The sequence below is a fragment of the Fusarium pseudograminearum genome, chromosome 4 (assembly GCF_000303195.2).
Source record: "Fusarium pseudograminearum CS3096 chromosome 4, whole genome shotgun sequence".
Classification (NCBI taxonomy): domain Eukaryota; kingdom Fungi; phylum Ascomycota; class Sordariomycetes; order Hypocreales; family Nectriaceae; genus Fusarium; species Fusarium pseudograminearum.
This window is the reverse complement of record NC_031954.1, coordinates 7,346,212-7,363,860: the sequence shown is the minus strand read 5'-3', so window position 1 is coordinate 7,363,860 and position 17,649 is coordinate 7,346,212. Positions and strand designations below refer to the sequence as shown.

Genomic DNA, 17,649 nt, shown 5'->3' with positions numbered 1-17,649 from the left:
TCCCCTACAGGACGTTGACATATCGCCATAGAAAGTTGATGCCACTTACCAAACCCGTCAACCCAGTATACAAGATCAGGATCCCATAACCACTTCCGTAGCCTCCAATGACCTTTCCCTGCCAAGGTTGTCCTCTGATGAGAGAGCCACTCAGTGGCCCAGAGATGATATTTCCTACTCCCCTACCAGCGCAAAGATGGCCATGAACCATGACAGGATCAATATGTTCGTTCTGGTCTTGAAATTTCTGAGTCACTTCTCTCATGATACCAGGCCATATCGAAGCCCAAGACCCCGCGAAGAAGCCGTACATAATGCAAAAGACGTAAAGGACTGGTAAAGATGCTGTGAGTCCCCAGACTAGCAAGACAGAAATGCCGACGCCAACTGCTGATATGAGCATGCATGTCGTGACAGCGAGCCTATCGCTGAGAAATCCCATAATCATCAACCCGGCTGTCGCGGCAATGTTGACGAGAATAACAGTCAGAGCTGACAAGACAGCTGAAGTACCGAACGTTGTTCGAGCATAAGTTGGTAGATAAATGGTAGGGAGGAAGTAACCCGTAGCTTCAACCACATTTGCCAACTGATGCAGCATAAACACCCTTGACGTGACGAACCGCATATTCAGAGGTTTCCTATTAATCGTAGATGACAGTGGAAGTCTGGGTTTGACAAAGTACGCCAACGGAGCCGCACTCCCAAATAGAATCCCCGAACAGATCCTCGCGGTTGTTTGGAACCCGTATTTTTCCAGAAGAGCTTGGAGGAGCAAGGGAAGTATAGCGCCTCCAGCTCCAGCGGCGCTCCAGACGATGCCATAAGCGAAACCTTTTCTTTGCACGAACCACTCATCTATGTAGAGAGTACAGGGGCAATAAGCGAAGCAGCCACCGATACCGAATAATACGCCTTGGACTGCGATGAGTTGTGGTACGGTCGTGCAGAAGGAACTCATTGCCATGGCGAGGGATGTGACTACCAGGCCTGCCCAGGTGAACCATCGAGCTTGACGGGGGTAGAAACGACATATTATGACGACGAAGGGGGCTCCAAGGTACAACATGCCCTATACGACATTAGAAAGGGCTTTTCTTCTCCCTGTTTTTCTTTGGGACATTAGTTTCTTACCGTGGTGGTAGTTCCAATGGCAGCGATATTGCTGGATCCTGCGAACGGTTCATTGTGACTGTAGTACTCTTGAAAGACGCCAAACGAAAAGCCAAAGCCTGTGATAGATAATGTTATTGAGTCAGTACTTAAGAAGGTTGCTGAGGGAACTTACCAAATGTTACGGCTTCGACGACCCAGCATGCGGCCAAGAATAAATAGGCTTTCCTTCCACCATCGGCGGGGGGCAGTGAGAACTCGACGTCTGTGGTTCGAGATTCCAAGCCTTCGTCAAGGCTATTCTGTAGCGATTCGGCCCTATGAGATACTAGTTCGATTGATGTTTGGGACATTGAAGATTTAAAGTTATGTGATAAGTATCGAATCTGGATTGTATTATTGAACAACGAGTAATGCCACTGCCTTATACAACTGGATGGCGATTTCACCTCCTATGTACTCTGAATCGCGCCCTACAAGGACTTGTAAAGTCCAGTGCTTACCGCATATTTCTTCCTGTCTCACCGTTGATGTTGTACTCGTAGGGCGCATAAGGCGTGCGACATCGGCTATGAATGTGGCTGTCTTACCGAAACAGGTTCATTGGTCGGGCAATTGTAAACAAGGACATGCATCGGCTCAATCATCCGATGAACTGAGTCACATGAAAGACGAGAGTTTGAACTAATGCAATGGGCTTGTAAAGACTTAATTATGATACCAATCTATTGTACACGGTATTGAACCAAAGTAAACAAACAAAAGTAACCAATCCATCAAAGATCATCGCTCGCTAAAGCTTGACAAGTACATGCTTCATCTCTCTCTACTCCATATGTGTGTCTCTCTTAGGCATACCCTCGTTGCTGAGGCTGGTGTTGTTGCCGTCCGATCAAAGCAGAGTTACTCTCCATTCGAATACCCTCGTACACCTTGCCCTGACTCTTCTTACTCTTGCTGAGGCCAAGGTAAGGAAAGAAGTAGCAAGGATGTAGAATGGTGACAACTCCGATGGAAATAAGCATCGCTGTCGCGTCAAACACGATGAATAGAGGTTCGTTTCGTAGGACATCTTTTGCGATGGCCGGGATGGTCTCTGCGATACTAGAGAACAAGTCAGTATGACTCAGTCATGTTGATGGTGATAGATGGAGGGGACTCTTACCGGTAGACACATCGGAGGATAATGCAGACATATGCGATACCCAGACAGTAACAGAACCATCGCACCATTTTGGCTTCTTTGTTAGTAGCCTCCTCTCGAGCAACAGGAACCTTTTCACGCGTCGGACCTCCAGCTGAGTACACGGGAGGAGCAGAAGCAGGAGCACCCATCAAGAGATCTCTACCCTTCAATGACGTGTTTCGACGTTGAATGTAGATCAACATAAGAGTTCCACAGCACATCATGTTGGCGACCTGGAACGCAACTCCTCCAGTAACAAGGATCTCTCCCAGCTTCTTGGTCGTCTTGGTCCCCTTGCCCACCGTCTCCAAAGCCGTCAAACCACCACCGATGACCTGTATGAAAATCGAAAGAAAGTCCGTGCCGACAAAGACAAGAGGATACAACCTGGGCTTGATGACCGACCACTTTGCGCCGTACCACATGACGATGTGCTTAAAGGTGACGGATATAGCAGCAGCGACGAGCGTCGGGGCGAGGAGAAGCGTTAGGTAAGAGATGATGAACACATTTTGCTGCCATGGGTTTCGAGAGAGACTGAAGCGTTCGATATGGCCGATGATTTCGAAGATGGTTCCTATGGCTAGCCAGATCATGTACGACCATGTCTTTGCACGTATGCCCTGGAATATCTGTGCGAAGAGTAAAAGTACGAATGCGACGGCAAAGAACCCTGCGGCACCCCCAGAGAGGTAATCACCATAGATGGTAAATTCGACAGGACATTTATCCGAGACTTCTTTGCAGTTGTCGTAGTTTGGTACAAAGGTTTCGTTTTTGTCGCCCATGGTGTTTGTCTGGTACACCTTTTCAAGATGTATGAAGCTGGTTTCGGAAGGATGATGTAAAGATGGATGGTGAATGGGAATCTGTATATAATGTCTAGATACCACAAAAGGGGTTGCTTTATAGATAACAAAGAGGGAACATGACATGTAACATGCAAGGCCTCTTGTATCACCAACCAACACGCAATACCCAGGGCTGTGTGACATCCACTCCAGACAAACAGAGCCTGCATCTTTGCAACTCCAATTTCCACTTTCATCTGCACTGCAACTGTGCTGATGTGTCGTCTAGATAAGAGCAGGAGGTTGACTGCGAGTCTTTTCAGTGGCTTATCTGGTAAAAACATCCCGTCTCTATGAAACACAACCAATCGGAATTATTCTTTTCAAGAGCCAAGGACATCAAAGAGGGACAGACCCCCCATGTATAGTAAGCAGTTTCAATGCAGTAAGCGCCCATCATACCTCAAAAATTTATGCATACGCCGAGGGCCCGAGTCGTCAGCGATTTCACCCGCAGCAGGACCAAGCTGTAACGGGATAAGCACTAACGTCGGTGCGGAATTCTATTTAGTATCCGTACCGGCACGAAGAGTCTACGGTGGTTGTGGTGTTGATGAGTCTCAGCCTTGGAGCTAAGCCTTGACATTGACAGGACATGGATGGTGGGTTCGGTGAGACGCAGGGTATTTCCCTTTTGGGTAGATTATTCGAGATGAGTAAGTCATACCGGCTTTGATTTTATTTTCCGTATGTACGGGTACGATATTGTTATATTTCGTATCTGTCGTACTGTTAAGGGCACCCTTCTTGGACGACTCGCCACCTCATATTTCGTATCTGTATACCATTATATTTGTCAACGTAAACGAAACTAAGTTGTTTCGTCCTACTTGTTATCAGCTTGGTAGAATGTTGCTTGCAGTGCCTGTCAGAAACATGCCGACAGTACATTATCTCCTAGATATTCGCAAATGGAAAGACGCGTAATGTGTATATCAAATTACAATCAGATTCGATTAAACCCACTCGTTTCTAGAACATATATCGACGGTTGTATCATATTAGACCCATTCATTAGACTAGTATTAAGCTCTTTCAGCTTGACAAGGAACATCAAGCACCCTCTCAAACAAGGATCTACCCCTACTACTACCACCACTTACATTACGGGTAGTAAATCACAAAGCATGTAATCGGTTACAGTCACTCATCCATGACAAAACTTGAATGCTACGCAATCTTCCTCTGAACCCACAAAGCCAAGACATATTTTATCTTGCTACGATACCAAAAGAAGAACATTAGGCGAGCAGCAATTAAAAGTATTTTACCCGAAGCCCAAACCAAAGCGGACCAACAGCGGAATTAATGCCAAGTTTCAAGCTCAGCTGGTTGAAAGTGGCAGTGCACACCTTCCCCTGTCCTTGGCTGCTGTCATGACGATCATCACCCGTCTTTGGGCTTATGTAGTCAGCCAAGACCACAGCCTCCAGAAATCAGACCATGATGTCAGCTTTGGTTTTGGTCAGATGGTGGTTGTCTCTGTTAAAGATTCTCTCTATCTTCACCAATCAACTACACCAATCATGTCAAGTCCAATTTGTCCTATGCCGCTGGCCGAGATATTCCGGGATATCTTTGGCAAAGAAAAAGAAACAAACAAAGTCAAGATACTATACGATGATGCTTTCAAGGCTGATATCGGGAGATGGATTGCTTCATGTGCAGTTATTGGACTTGCGGCGGGTATAATTTCAAAGAATCCATCTCAAGGGTTACTTGCTGCAGCAGCATATAATCTTGCAGTCGTATGGTCAAACTATTCTACCATGAACTTCTTTTTACTGACATACTATCAGGGAGCCCTCCACTTCTTTACTGTCAAAATACCAGTCAAACCCCTAAGCATGACCAACCCCCGACCACCCATGTGGTACAATCTAGTCCTGGCCGCTTCAACAGCTATGTGGTTAGCTGCTCTTGTTGTCATGTTTGTCAAGCGAGAGGATATAAGTGCCTATGAAGAATCAAACCACGAGAAGCGAAGAACTGGTTTTGTCGGAGAGATATCTGAAGGAGCCGTATCAATGATGGATAATCTTACGATTGCGTGTGGTTGTTTTGGAGTTTGTGCCTTGTACGTCCCCTTTACTATCATTTTTTCAATGTTGACTAATGTTTCTAGGTTATTTTGTTTATATCAGTGGTTTGTTGTTTATTATTTACACTCGACAAACTTCCGAAAGGTTGAGATACGAGAAGGATTTCGAAAGATGAACAAGATTCCACCCCCAAAAGACAACACCTCTGAAGATGTTTAGGATAAAGATATATACAGTTTTTTCGTACAAGTGGCTTAGGAGGTCATTCTCCTAGAGACAGACTTTGCTTGTTGGTAGATACCAACAATCACAGCCACTTTTGCATATTGCTTGCAAACTGATAACCAAACCAACAAATCAACATCAAAGTGTATTAATCACACAGACATCTGCGAGCCTTGTACTACACACCCTCAGATGCAATATATATGTATGCACATATCTCCCGTAAGACTCTTCACATTCATCTCAACGCATCCTCAAACAAGCCACCTTCAAAATTCCATGATCTTGAATCTTAGCTCCCGCAATCATGTCATTCGTTCCTTTCAAAATCCCCACCTCTGGAAATGTCCAAGAGCGTATCGGTCCCAAGAAGGACAGCCCTGAGGTTGACTTGAATGCTCAAGAGCTCCTCCTGGATTATCTGGCGAGCAATTCAGATGAATACTGTCGCGTTCGGGATTTGAGAAAAAAGGTACACCCCCATCACTCCATGTATAGAGTCTCGCTAACAACTTTCTCCATAGGGCTGGGAGAACAGCCAGGGAGACGAATATTTCAAGAAGCAACGACAAGATGCAGACGGAGCCGATGAGAACAAGCGTCGATTTTTCTACAACATGATGAAGACCATCGCATTGGACCTCGACTTATCAACAGGGGCCTTGACACGAGGTTCTCTCAGAACAGAACGTGTGCTCGACATGTGCGCCGCACCAGGAGGTTTCATCGATCAAACTATGATCATGTGTCATGATATCACCCGCGTCAGAGCCATGAGTCTCCCCCAAGAAGAAGGCGGTCACGAAATGAGGCTTGAGAACAAAAGCGTCAACGTCGAGTTTCGTGATATCACGATGCTAGCAGGCGACATGGGCGTTGTCGAACAAGACATCCCTGACAACTTTCCTGAGCGAGGAAAGTTGATACTCGATCGAGTTTTTGAGTCTGACGAGAAGTACGATCTCGTCTTCTGCGACGGCCAAGTCCTACGCACTCAGCAGCGCTCCGAATGGCGCGAACGAGGTGAAGCAACTCGTCTACAAGTGACGGAACTGGCGCTGGGTCTAGAGCACCTGAGCACTGGCGGAACGATGATCATCCTGATGCACATGCTGGACACATGGCGTAGCTTCAAATTCATCCACCAATTCAGCCAAATCGCAGACGTTTCTCTGTACAAGCATCACAGACACCACCGATTTCGATCATCATTCTACCTCATCGCCAAGAACGTTCAGGCAGAGAGTTCGTACGCCAAGAGCCTTGTAAAGTTGTGGAAGGAGCAGTACAAGATTGCTGCGTTTGGTAGTGAAGAGGAGCGTGTCAGGGTGCATTGGGAGGGTAAAGAAGTTGCCCAGGGCAGAATTGATGAATTTGGGGCCGACTTTATCAAGATGGGATACAACATTTGGAGGACTCAGGCTGATGGACTGGAGAATGCACCCTTTATCAAGGGTCTTTGATGGATATGGCTTCTGTTTCGGTTCCACGACCTATTTGTCGTTTTTCTTGTTGCAGTGTTGATGAGCTGGGGCTTGCTCTAAGTAGAAGGCCATGACTAGTAGGGCTATCTCGAGGCTACTCTCAGTTGTAAACGCAAAGTATTTGAATGCCGCAATTGGTAATTTTATATATCGTATCAAATGACTGTATTCGGTAATAGTGAGTGTCAGACCAGATGAGGCTGAGGTTCAAACTTCATGATAGTGGGTCCCATGCTCTCCTCATACTGAAACTCTCAATCTTCCAACTTCCTTTCTTTACATAGCAAGGCACTTATTCTACTGTAAGTATATCATCATGATCTTCTGCAATTCCTAAAACCTCTAGACATAACTCTATGACCATCCGACAAGATCTATCTTGATGGTAGACGTCTTGGGCCGACAGCTATCACGCGACACATCTACGCAGCGACGATGCCTTTCTATCCAGCATTGACAGCAAATATTACATGGCGAGCATGTTATTGATGAGCAGAGACATTCTGGCAAAGAAAAACACACTTCAATTGATTCAATTTAGTTCACTACAGCATTTTCCCAAACAAAGAAACTCCCTCATTATATCCCATATTACTCGTCACCGTCCTCAGACAGGATCCCCTCCTCAACAACCCTAACCTTAACCTTCATACCCCAAGGCTCATCATCGCCAACCCAGTTCTTCTTTTTACCAATCTTTTCAACGTCGCTGGCCGCTTCCTCGACCGTCTCCTTGGTTCTGGCGGGGTCATTCTTTGTCTTTTGCACAGAGATGGTGAGCAGGAGACCCTCCTTGTTCTTCTTCTTGCCCAGAGTGTACGACCACTGCGCAGTAAAGACCACACGCGGCTTAGACTTGTGGATCTTTCCAGCTGGGTAGAGTGCTGTGATGAGTTGTCCTACTCTGCCGAGGTAAGACGCCCACCAGACTTCTTCGGGTGTGAGCATCTCACGAAGAGACTCACGGAACTCCAGCTCTCGGGGCGGAAGTTCGCCGCCGTATCTGGATTCGAGCATCAATGCAAGTCTAGCACGGTCTTGGTGCGAAACGCCATGGATTGAAGACATGACTCCGACGCTGGTCGAGTACAGCGCAGTCGTCGAGGCGGTTTCCTTGGACATGAACATATGGAGGTACATGGAATTGGCAAACGAATCCACGACAGGCTCGCCAAACTCCTCTGGAAACTCCTTCTTCTTTGAAGCTCTAGGGATTGAGCTCTTCAGGAGCTGTTGGATAAGGTGTCGCGAGCCGGGCGCGAAGTAACCAGTTGCTACCTCCAATGGTGACATAGCTCGAACGGAGGGTGGCAGCTGTTTGAACAGGAATCCCTCTCTCACGCCGCCCTGGCAGAAGTGCGCTTCCCTAATACCTCCAGGAATGGATTCGGAGAGGACATTGACAAGGAATGCGACAGCGGGGACTTGAGATCTTCTACGATCGGAGACACGGAAGATGTCCTTGGCGGCATGAGCGACATGCTTGAGGGCTTCGGTATCTTCGAACTGCTTGCGCTTGGCCGTGTAGCCATTGATGATGGAGATGGGATAATAGCTGCCATCCGTCTGGTTAAGATAGAGAAGCAGGTATCCCCATCCTCTGAATCCGCCGCCAGAGAGATAGATACGGTATCCGCCTTCCTTCTGGGCCTTTTCGACCATTTCCGCGGGGATCTGGAGGTTGTGGTAAGCATCTCTAAAGTTGGCAATCATCTCCTGCTCGAACGCTTTGACAGCAGCATCAGCTTCGTCCTTCTTCTTGCCATCCCGGAGATCGTGGAGCTTCTTGGTCAAAGCAGCGGCTCCGTAGGGGAAACTGAAGCTTCCCTTGGGACTGATGCGGACCTGACCGCGTGAGCTGAGCATCCAGGTGATCTGGGTACTGCCACCTCCAAGGTCCATGACGAGACCTTCCATATTGGAAAAGCCACTGGCAATGCCCAAAGCGCCAATCTGACCTTCCTCCTCCTTGGGTAAAAGCTCAACGTTCAGGCCTGTCTTGTCTTTGATGGCAGCTAAAAACGCCTTGGAGTTCTTTGCGGCGCGCGTAGCTTCGGTCGCGATGACATGGACATTCTCCCTCTTGCAGCTGAAATCTTCACAGATAACAACGAACCTACTCAAAACAGAGACGACAGACTTGATGACATCGTCGGGGATGGGGATCTTTTCGCCCGTCTCGGGGTCATATTGAGAGTCGTACAGTGAGATTGAGGCGCGGTACTGGTAGACGGTCGGCAGCATACGAGCATTTGGGCTCGAAAGGTCGGAGATGGAGAGACGAATGCCGTTGCTGGTAAACACGATCTTGTCAGCTTGACGTGTCGTGCAATTGATGGATGAATGGTCTCTCACCTTCCCATGTCAACAACACCGACTAGCTTACCCTCATGGCCCTGCCACGGAGGATGACCGCCCTGGAGATGGGGGATTGACGGCTGGGGAACATCCTCGTCATCGCTACTCTCGGGGCCAAACTCGGCAATTGGGTCGATGATTTCAAAGTCAGAAAAGTCCATCATTTTGATGTTGTGTTGTAGATGGAAGAAGAATGATGATGCTAGCTAGGAGAGCTCCCCAGCCAAATATTTTGGGGACGGGAGCTTCCATCGCTACGAAGGTAGGTAGCTGAGGCCTGCTAAGCCTGCTAAGCTGGGCTGTTAGGGTGTTTCAGCTACTGACGTATCTACGCCAACCTTAAATGAGCTTGGCCAGTAATCGCTCCAGTTACAGTTGATCAGCGACGCCAGCGCAACGTGTTCTGGACAGATCATTGGCTAAGATGACGGACGGGATAGAGATTATCGCTTATCTAACCTTGTTTGCGATCGGGATGGATTTTGACAACAACTTCAACCCAAGACAGATGCATCATCAGCATCAGAGTAAGATATGTTGGCCGCCTGAGGCATTGATGAGAGACGGAATTAGTCAGTCAGTTTATGTCATTGGGTTCCTGTTCTGAGTTTGATCTTTGACATGCGAAAATAGATACAGGCCAACGTCTGTGCTACCCACTACATCAGCACAAACAAAGACCCAACACCACATCGACAGGTATTCATTCCATATCAAGGATCGTCTAATTCTTCTGGTTTCCATCAACTGACCTCGGCAACAAAGAAAGGGGACTTGATCAATCGCCCAAGATGCACGAGTGACCAGCCATCAAGCCATGATCTACGCACGTTCATTCCTCGAAACGCCACCCTCAGGGTATCAGAAGCATAAGAGACAAAATTATTAGGGCAGCTTATGCCACTTAGACTAAGCTTCTTAGACTACTTATTTTTATACCCTAAGACTTAGGAGGCCAACTTTTCTGCTACCCACTAGGCCACTTCCAACCATCTTTCTTTATTGTCATCGCAAACATGGACTCATTCGTTTAATAAACCACATCACCTGTTCCTCGTCTCAAGCGTAATCTTCTTTGTTTGTAAAAGTACTCTATTCTAGAGTCTATGCCGTCTATGCTTTGTAGTTTGATTTAAACCCGAGAAACTTCTAAACCCGAGATGCCGAGGAAACACTTATATAAACGTCCCCTTCATCCTCCATTTCCCCTTCTCAGACACTCATCAATTCTCATTTTCTCCAATCATCTCAGGCGAGTACCTGCACCTCGAAGTTCAAATCTTGTCAATTATCGGTCTGATCTGATGAGTGATAGAGTTCAAGTGGCTAATGCTGCTATAGATGGTAAGATTTACTACAAGTTTATCTACCCATCAAACAGTTTTGTTCTCCATTTAACCCACATTGCCTCTGTCTGATCAGCGCGGTGATTGATCAAGACTTGAACTTCGAGGTCCAGCCCTAGTCTCAGCATCCCTTCAACAAACCTACCATGAAGCCGACCCAAGATGCTTACTTCCCGATGATGTCGCCCAAAAGTCCAGAGCAACATTCGCTCGCTAAACGGTAAGGCCCTTTCTCGTTCGATCCTCGTCAGCTGGTCATTGTACGAGGGATGTACATCAGGATACTGATCCATCTCTAGGAACTGGTAGAGCTCACTTGCCTTACCTGGGGGAACCAAACTCTGCGACTCCAAGTCCCGAATCGCATCAACAACCCATTGCTGGCAGAACCTACCGTGCGTTCTTCTGGTCGCGGCGTGTATTCGGTGACACTGACGCTCTGGCATTGTTGTGATGAAGTAGCGTTTGGCCGGTGTGGGAAAGGGGTTTGGCCATCCACACTCAAAGTCAAACCTCCAAGGCTCGCCCATGCTTGGTCCACCAGCCATGCGAAAGCGAAACGCCCTCCCAAAGAATGGATCGTGGAAGATGAGTGCCCAGTCGCAGTTCCTGCCCTCGATGGTGGGGCTGTACATGTCGACGCTCAGTTCCATGGTCCTTTCGACACGGCGCCTTACGGCCATTTCATCACGATAGTGCCAGAACGTTGGTGTTACCGGGTACACGCCGTCGTCAAAAAAACGCATGGGGAAGTCCTCAAAGTCGAATTCACCATCAGAGTCAGATGTGACTTGTTCGCGATGGTAAATGGGGGTTGGTTGAAGCAAGGTCACCTCTTCATCAAAGTCGGATTCATCGTCAGAGTCAGATGTCTCTTGTTCCCAATGATAAATTGGTGTTGGTTTGAGCATGCCTCGAGCCAACGCCAATTTATCGACGGGAATCTGACATATCTGACTCTGATGCGTTGGTCGGAGCATGGTGGAATCTTCAAGGTCGGATTCATCATCAGAGTCAGCGGTTGCTTGTTGCCGATGATAAATTGGTGTTGGTTGGAGCATGGCAAAGACTCCATCCAGCGCCAATTTATCATCGGCATTGAAACACGTCCCCCTCTGATGGTAAATTGGTGTTGGTCGGATCATGGATCGAGCAGCCGCCCCTGCCTCATCGTCTTGGTGGGTGATGTGGAAGGAATACATCTTGACCGAATTGAGAAGTTTATTCGATAAATAGCCTGAGGATAGAAAGTGAGAATTGATGTTGTCTTGGTTACCTAGTGTTTCTATCTGGAATTGGTGGTGATGAAAGAAGAAAGAATCCTCTGGAGGTGTTCTTTTATAATGAACGATTATCGTTTCTCATGGCCAATGCACCGGATTAGCCCTAGGTGGCTGAGCTGAAGATGTAGGTGATGTTCGAGGAACAATTGAATTGTTCGCTTTAACTCTTTGACTGTATTGACTTGGTTTCTTTGTTCTCGAGTACATGTTCATGAGCGAAACATGAACAACACCACATGATGTCAGTAACCAGAACTTTAACCCTAATCAACGATTCTATTTAAATAGATTTCAATTGATGACGTTCAGCTAATATTTGTTCTATCATTCTCAGTGTTGGGAATTCTCTGGACTTTGTAGTTGTGCTGAGAATGTGTCGAGCCATCGACAGTACAAACTGCTACTACCACCACTCAAAACCAACCGTGCACAAAAATACCGTAATTTCTTCTGTATAGAATAATATACTCTGTAGACTCTGCTTGTGGATAACAACATCATAAGTCATCGAAATGATGCACATTCCCAATCGTCTTAAACCCGATGCTATCCACTATCTTCAATTTAGTAGTTTTCTCTCATATGAGGGGCAAAAAACTTACAAACTCACTTCAACCACCACCATCCATATTAAAAATGCCTTCCAAAATACTCATCCTCGACGGCGGCCTCGGTACCTCCCTCGAGTCAAAGTACTCGGTTACTTTCTCTCGCTCAACTCCTCTCTGGTCTTCTCATCTACTCGTCGCTGACCAACCAACCCTCCAATCATGCCAGTCCGATTTCGGCGCTGTCCCCGTTGACGTGCTCCTCACAGCAACATACCAAGTCTCACTGCACGGATTCGCAGATACTCGCACTGAGGAATTTCCCGAGGGTATCTCTCGTGAGAATGTCCCGCGCTTTTTGGATGACTCTGTCAGAATCGCTGAGCGTGCTGTCGGCGACAAGGGCTGTGTCGCTCTTAGCATTGGACCTTATGGCGCTTGTATGATTCCTGGCCAGGAGTACAGCGGGAAATATGACGAGAAGCATGATTCTCTGCAAGATTTGGAATCATGGCATCGTGAGCGCTTGGGAGTGTTTTCTGAAGTCAATGATATCCAGAAGCGACTGGGTTACGTTGCGCTCGAGACAATTCCTCGTCTAGATGAGATTATCGCCATGCGCAAAGCCCTCGCCGCAACACCAGCGCTATCCAAACTCCCATACTGGACCGCCCTTCTCTCTCCGGAAAAAGATCTGCGACTCCCCGACGGTAACTCCATCGAGTCCGCCGTCGAAGCCATGCTGGACCCTGAAGTTTCAGCCAACATCCCCTGGGGCATCGGCATCAACTGCACAAAGGTCGACAAGCTAGATAGCCTGCTGCAGATCTTTGAGAGCACTGTTTCGAATATGGTGGAAAAGGGCAAGATTACTGAGTGGCCTGCTCTTGTGCTGTATCCTGATGGCACCAATGGTGAAGTCTACAATACGACGACGCAAAAGTGGGAGATGCCTGATGGTGCTGAGAACCAGAGGCGATCATCTTGGGAGGGCCAGCTTGAAGATGTTGTTAAAGCTACTGAGGGTCGAGGAAAGTGGCCTGCTATCTTGGTTGGTGGGTGCTGCAGGGCTGGAAGCGAAGATATCAAGAAGCTACGTGATCGACTTGTCTAAAACGATACCAATTGTCATAGCTCAAAGTATGTCTCAATTTAAAAGTATTATGATTCCACAGAGTCCCGACTGAAGAGTGTACATTATGATGACGATGAATGTTTTCTATTATAATTCAGCATTGATACCCTGTCAACATCCATACGGATTGTATCCCAACTCACTTATATCAGCACTCAACTCTCTCCCCTGCATCATCTCAGCCATAACTTTCCCCGTACCCAATGACAAACTTATCCCCCACGGCCCATGCCCCGTTGCAACATAAACACCGCCAATACTTCCTTTCCGCGTGGTATAACCTTGCCGTAGATCTACATCCTCTATCCGCGTGATATACGGCGTCCCTCTTTCCGACACAGGTCGAAAGCACAACCCCGTGCGTATTATCTCCAATTCCTCACCTTGAGTGTCAATTATTTGCTTCGCCAGGTCCTTCAACTTTTCGAGTTGTGAATCTATGGGTTTTGCACCTGTTGCCAACGGCGGTAGTCGTGTTGATGTGTTCAAGCCGCCGAGCCATATGTCGCCGTTTGGACGAGCGTAAATCTCGGGGGAGAATGTATCTGTACTGGTGTATACCGAATGGAACGTATCGCCTATATCTGCTGGGTTCTTAACCACGAGTGAATGGCCCGCAAGGCTCATGACTGGTATGTTGATATGTGACCCCGGAAACATGGACTCCAACACACTCGGTGTCCATGCCCCGGCGCATACTAGTATCCTGGTAGCCGGTATAGTTGTTTCCGAAGAACAGTCCGTGTAGCCAATATGGACATACGACAACTCGTCATGGCAGTCAGCGCCTACGTGTCGGACGATAGCAGGTGTATGTATCCTGACACCTGCTTCCCGACACTTTTGAAGAAGAAATTGGCAGAGTTTCAAGGGATCGCTAGTCGCGTCTTGTTAGTGGCATGTATATCTCACGGGTTCAGTCACTTACAGGACAGCTGTGCCTTCACCATTGTCAACCAGACTAAGAGCATCACCCTTCACACGTTTGAGCCAAGGTGGACTATTCCTATCCTTCACTTCTCCCCTCTCATCTACTAAATCCACACGACTTCCACCTTCACTTAGCCAGTCCTTTCCTGCGAAGCTTTTGGGTTTCCTTCTCGGTAGCTCATAATTCACAGTGAGAGACTTTGCATACAGCCATTTCTCGCGCCCATCGTACTGCTCAGCCAGCCGTTCATGTTCGTCGAAACTAAGTGCTCCCAGAGACGCAAGATCTTCATGAAACCAGTCCCTAGCGAGAAAGCCACCCGCGTATCCTGACGCCGACGTGAACAGTTGAGCGGATGAGTCGACTAGGTGGATCGTTGACCCTGGTTGATGCTCGGATAGATAGTAGGCTGTCGCAATGCCGATTATTCCACCTCCAACGATTACTGTTGAAGCCATCGAGTACAAAAAGGGGATATTATAAATTAAATGGGATGTATTGTATAAATAATGAGAATCATCGACGCTGATGGCGGAAGTTATTACTAACAAAGGAACCGATGACGTGAGTGACCTTGGATACAGGGTAGACAAAATGGAACGAAGCTCCAGAAATTGACCCCTCCAAACCCCCACTCTGATGTGATGAGAAGCATCAGTGAGTGAAAAGCTGCCAAGGTAGCGTTCCTCATCGTCATCTTCAACTTTACCAACATCATTAGACGACATATTATTCGAAAATGGCTTCCAAAGTATTCATTGTTACTGGCGCCAGCAAGGGCATTGGCGCTGCCATTGCTCAATACCTTGTCAACCAATCTCACAAGGTCGTGATCACAGCTCGATCATCTGAGCCTCTGGAAGGATTGAAGAAATCGCATCCTGACCAGGTTCAGTTTATCGCTGGGGATATCGTTGAGCCTCAAGTACGTGGTTCGCTGGCTTAATGACATATGTAGCTAATCGGTTTGATCAGATGCCTACTAAGCTGGTAAACCTGGCTGTGTCTACCTTTGGCAAGGTTGACGGCCTTGTTGTTAACCACGGCATGTTGATACCCAACAAGTTCGCAGACACCTCTCTCGAAGAGTGGAAGAAGGTTTATGATATCAACGTCTTCAGTGGTATCGCCTTGGTAAGGTGGACAGTCATCTGCACTCGTGTACTACGCTGACAAAACCAGGCACAAGCCGCAATCCAAGAGCTACGCAAGTCCAAGGGGTGCATCGTGTGGGTTTCATCAGGAGCAGCAGCAAAGGAGTATGCGGGATGGTCAAGCTACGGTTCATCAAAGGCTGCCTACAACTCCATCTCTGGTCACATTGCCATTGAAGAGCCCGACATCACAAGTGTTTCCATTGCACCGGGTCGAGTGGACACCGAGATGCAAGGCGTTATTAGGTCAGGAGGCAAGGAATCTATGAACCAGGCACAGTACGAATCATTTGTCGATGCCAAGGAGAAGGGCATCCTGCTCAAGCCTGAACAACCTGGCAATGTCATGGCAAAGTTTGTCGCAGACCCGCTTAAGGAGCTGAGCGGAAAATTCTTCTCGTATGTTTCACGATATGCTGTGGAATCAAGGACTAACGGTTATGCAGTTGGAACTCACCAGAGGTTAAGGCGTACCAGGAATAGAGTAGACCTTGGTAGGGATGGGAACACGAAACACCTGTATATCTCAAGCAATGTTAGCTTATGTCTTTACAAATATGAAGATAGACAAAAGGTAGAAAGACAAATGCAAGTCAGTCGAAAGATGAAAAGCTCTTAATTTGCTCCACATGGAGTTTCGGATTTAGCATGGAATGTAAGTTTCTTCATCATAGCATTTGATTTCGCGAGTAGAAAAAGTAAAATATGTTCTTACCTGTTGCAGGATTGTCGCATGTGACAGTGTTGATACCTGATATCCGAAGCAGCTGCTTTGTCGCATGTTGGTTGGAGGTCCAGCATGTTGGACAAAGCAAACGTGCAATCGAATGCGCACGGGCTATCGTATCGACGAGATCGAGGCACTGAGTAGTCTGTGGGAGAAAGCAGCCTAGACTTTAAGTCGGTTAGCGACTGGTCAAGTTCAAGGTCAAACATTGAAACAATGATGATTGCGATCAATCAGTTCTTGTCCATTTGGCACAGGACGAAGTCAATCAGCACAGGAGGCTTGTCGAACCTCCTAAGCCTGGGGCGACAACATATCTCATCATGCGATGTGGTGTGTAGGGGAACAGAAAAAACTTACCCAGAAGACTGGTAGGTGGTTCAGGTTGAAAGCATCGCGCAAAGCGAGTGTTTTCGGGGTATAGCAAACAAGCGCAAAGGACGCTGTCATGTAGCATAGCAAAGCAAAGCCGGAGCTCAATCGGAGCTTTCTGGCATGTTGGAGTGAGAGAGGAATGGAGGGAAAAGAGAGAAAGAATGTGTTGATGAAGGAACAAGAAATGGAAAATTTCAAGAGATGGAAGTTCTAAAATAGACGTGAATGACTGGTCCGTGCGTGGGAAAAAAGACGCGCCCTTGTGGCTGGATTTAGGTCCTGAGGCTTCAGTGGGTTCTTGTTGGATGCAGGTGCAGGTGCAGCTACAGGTGGGGTTGTTTTTAGCTGCAAAAAGTAACAAGCACAAGCAGGAAGGAGAGGAGCTCTCAGATACAAAAGAGGCTTGCCCCACCACTCATGGGCCTGAGTAACCATCCGTCTCCTTCCCGCCTTGATTGACAAAGACGTCCTATTCGTTTTTTGAAGCTCATCAACGAGATATAAAAAAGACAACGACAATCCACCACAAACAACGACACAAGCAGATCACCAAATTATCCAACAGTCACCAGCATTTCATCATTTGCTCACTATTACTGGTCATTTTTTGCTAATTTTCTGCTGTTTGATCAACGCTTGTCATCGCGTTGCAGCCCTGCAACTCATCGACACCCAACCGCGTCGTCTTGGTGTATACACTGTCCCAGCAAACACTCTTCATCACCACTTGATTCACAGATTCCAAATCTTTCGAAAATATGTCCGATCACGAGTTTGGAGGTAAGACTTGACCCTGGTGTCTCTTTTTTTCTTCATCTTTTGTTTCCTGTTGTGTTGCTGCGTACCCGAATCTGGTCTGTGATGAGCATCACCACCATGCATCACTGCTGG

At 47.3% G+C, this 17,649-nt stretch overlaps 8 protein-coding genes across 8 annotated transcripts; 4 read left to right on the top strand and 4 right to left on the bottom strand.

Annotated features, from left to right (window-relative positions):
• Window positions 1–4: 4 nt before the first annotated feature.
• Window positions 5–3,087, bottom strand: FPSE_07589 (uncharacterized protein; the record flags this gene model as incomplete). The annotated part of the gene is made up of 5 exons (XM_009260707.1): window positions 5–1,072; window positions 1,135–1,232; window positions 1,289–1,431; window positions 1,972–2,217; window positions 2,279–3,087. 5 exons carry the CDS (start codon window positions 3,085–3,087, stop codon window positions 5–7), a joined length of 2,364 nt encoding a protein of 787 aa, XP_009258982.1.
• Window positions 3,088–4,526: 1,439 nt separating this feature from the next.
• On the top strand, window positions 4,527–5,411 carry FPSE_07588 (uncharacterized protein; the record flags this gene model as incomplete). Its single annotated transcript, XM_009260706.1, has 3 exons — window positions 4,527–4,898; window positions 4,950–5,227; window positions 5,276–5,411. 3 exons carry the CDS (start codon window positions 4,527–4,529, stop codon window positions 5,409–5,411), a joined length of 786 nt encoding a protein of 261 aa, XP_009258981.1.
• A 313-nt stretch (window positions 5,412–5,724) lies between these two features.
• On the top strand, window positions 5,725–6,880 carry FPSE_07587 (uncharacterized protein; the record flags this gene model as incomplete). Its single annotated transcript, XM_009260705.1, has 2 exons — window positions 5,725–5,889; window positions 5,942–6,880. The coding sequence occupies 2 exons, from the start codon at window positions 5,725–5,727 to the stop codon at window positions 6,878–6,880; spliced, it is 1,104 nt and encodes a 367-aa protein (XP_009258980.1).
• Window positions 6,881–7,492: 612 nt separating this feature from the next.
• FPSE_07586 (uncharacterized protein) lies at window positions 7,493–9,423 on the bottom strand (the record flags this gene model as incomplete). Its single annotated transcript, XM_009260704.1, has 2 exons — window positions 7,493–9,216; window positions 9,288–9,423. 2 exons carry the CDS (start codon window positions 9,421–9,423, stop codon window positions 7,493–7,495), a joined length of 1,860 nt encoding a protein of 619 aa, XP_009258979.1.
• Window positions 9,424–10,533: 1,110 nt separating this feature from the next.
• FPSE_07585 (uncharacterized protein) lies at window positions 10,534–11,807 on the bottom strand (the record flags this gene model as incomplete). The annotated part of the gene is made up of 3 exons (XM_009260703.1): window positions 10,534–10,560; window positions 10,776–10,900; window positions 10,931–11,807. 3 exons carry the CDS (start codon window positions 11,805–11,807, stop codon window positions 10,534–10,536), a joined length of 1,029 nt encoding a protein of 342 aa, XP_009258978.1.
• A 717-nt stretch (window positions 11,808–12,524) lies between these two features.
• Window positions 12,525–13,550, top strand: FPSE_07584 (uncharacterized protein; the record flags this gene model as incomplete). The annotated part of the gene is made up of 1 exon (XM_009260702.1): window positions 12,525–13,550. One exon carries the CDS (start codon window positions 12,525–12,527, stop codon window positions 13,548–13,550), a length of 1,026 nt encoding a protein of 341 aa, XP_009258977.1.
• A 115-nt stretch (window positions 13,551–13,665) lies between these two features.
• FPSE_07583 (uncharacterized protein) lies at window positions 13,666–14,960 on the bottom strand (the record flags this gene model as incomplete). The annotated part of the gene is made up of 4 exons (XM_009260701.1): window positions 13,666–13,679; window positions 13,715–14,277; window positions 14,335–14,448; window positions 14,500–14,960. 4 exons carry the CDS (start codon window positions 14,958–14,960, stop codon window positions 13,666–13,668), a joined length of 1,152 nt encoding a protein of 383 aa, XP_009258976.1.
• Window positions 14,961–15,241: 281 nt separating this feature from the next.
• Window positions 15,242–16,139, top strand: FPSE_07582 (uncharacterized protein; the record flags this gene model as incomplete). The annotated part of the gene is made up of 4 exons (XM_009260700.1): window positions 15,242–15,427; window positions 15,478–15,636; window positions 15,685–16,055; window positions 16,103–16,139. The coding sequence occupies 4 exons, from the start codon at window positions 15,242–15,244 to the stop codon at window positions 16,137–16,139; spliced, it is 753 nt and encodes a 250-aa protein (XP_009258975.1).
• Window positions 16,140–17,649: the final 1,510 nt, after the last annotated feature.